The sequence below is a fragment of the Sinocyclocheilus anshuiensis genome, unplaced genomic scaffold, assembly GCF_001515605.1.
Source record: "Sinocyclocheilus anshuiensis isolate Anshui unplaced genomic scaffold, SAMN03320099.WGS_v1.1 scaffold1463, whole genome shotgun sequence".
NCBI lineage: Eukaryota > Metazoa > Chordata > Actinopteri > Cypriniformes > Cyprinidae > Sinocyclocheilus > Sinocyclocheilus anshuiensis.
In genome coordinates, this window is record NW_015536784.1 from 479,167 (window position 1) to 480,675 (window position 1,509).

At 39.3% G+C, this 1,509-nt stretch overlaps 1 protein-coding gene across 1 annotated transcript in view; it reads right to left on the reverse strand.

The window, feature by feature from the left end:
- Positions 1 to 1,509, reverse strand: part of LOC107655670 (fibroblast growth factor receptor 2-like) — a 60,286-nt gene that overhangs the window by 46,638 nt on the left and 12,139 nt on the right. Inside the window, exon 3 of the mRNA XM_016443239.1 lies at positions 500 to 766. Coding sequence (XP_016298725.1) covers positions 500 to 766 — 267 coding nt within the window. The remainder of the gene's footprint in view (positions 1 to 499; positions 767 to 1,509) is intronic.

Consider the following 1,509-nt stretch of genomic DNA (forward strand, 5'->3'; position numbering starts at 1 on the left):
ATTCTATATATATATGTGTGTGTATATATATATATATATATATATACATACACATATATTTCTATATATTAATTTTATGTGTGTATATATTATTTTAAATAAAAAAATGACTGTCAAAAATATTTTAACGTGTGTTAAACGTGTTAAATCAGACAGACAAAATGTCTGTACAACACAATGACAAAAAGTGTAAGACATAAGCTAACATCAGGCATTTCAACGAATACAATCTTAATACTAATTTTACAGAGCCAACGAATGTTGTAAAAACAATACAATCAAATCTCAAACTCAGGACGTAAATCCGAATGCTGCATGCAAAGTCATTTTAAAGACTACATCTTCCACTTCCTTGCATTGTAAAGTGAGTGATGAACTGTAAAAATGCAATGAAAACAGGCAAACAGAACCATTCAATTTCAGGCGTGCGAAGACTCATCTACGAATATCAAAGTCTCATTCAGCAGATGGCGCCACCTGTGGTAGACAAGTGTCTCACCTGTAACGTTTACGATGAAGCAAAGCATGTCGCCGGCCTGCGAGCCCGCGGTACTGCACGCATACAGGCCCGAGTCCTTAGGGGTGGCATCGCGGATCTGTAGCCACTCCTGATCTATGAGTGTGCGGTTGTCAGGGCCCAGCGAGGAGCCGTCTTTGGTCCAGACGATGGCGGCCACCTCGGGCAGCGGGCAGTTGAGCTTGAGCAGTTCACCCGGGTGCACCGAGCACAGGGTGGGCTTAGAGTTTTGGTTTTTGGTTGGAGGCTCTGCAGAGCGGAGGGGAAAAGAGAGGAGGGCAGGAGGAAAGGGGTGACAGGGTGCACAGAGAAAGAGAAAGAGTGTAAGACGAAGAACACTGCACCAAAATAACATCCCTAGAGTGACTAGTGTGGAGAAGAGGCTTCAATTAAATGAATAGTTCACCCAAAAGTCAAAATATCCCAAATACAGACACCTCAGAGTGTCCCATTAGCTGTGAATTGTGAATACAGAGTGTTTCTGGAAGCATGCAGCTGTACCGGTGGGAAAAAGTGTGGCATTAGCAGTGCGCTGACGTGAAAGAGGTGCCAGTCAAGAAACAGAGCTCAATATTTGTTCATTTCATAAACAGAGCCTTCGGTTTTCCTTTCCCTGTCATTTCAACCTCGACCTCACGCATTAGAATTAAGCCCGTTATTGCCGGTTTATTCCATTATCTTTAATTATGCTCTACAATAAATATATTGGCTAGCCAAACGCTCATAAGGAATGCCAACTGGCCTCAAAGTGAGGCACCTAAATGAGGAAAATCAGAGGCTTGATTTCAGATTGAAATAAGGTGGTATGAGCATTAAGGAGAAAAAAAAAATGTAAGATGCAAGAGCGCCCAATATAAAATATTTAGTTTGCAATATATTCTATAATATAATGTTTTATCTATTCAATTATAAATTCTATAGTACATACTTGTAATTGTAATTATATATATATATATATATATATATATATATACACTATAAAATATATTTCC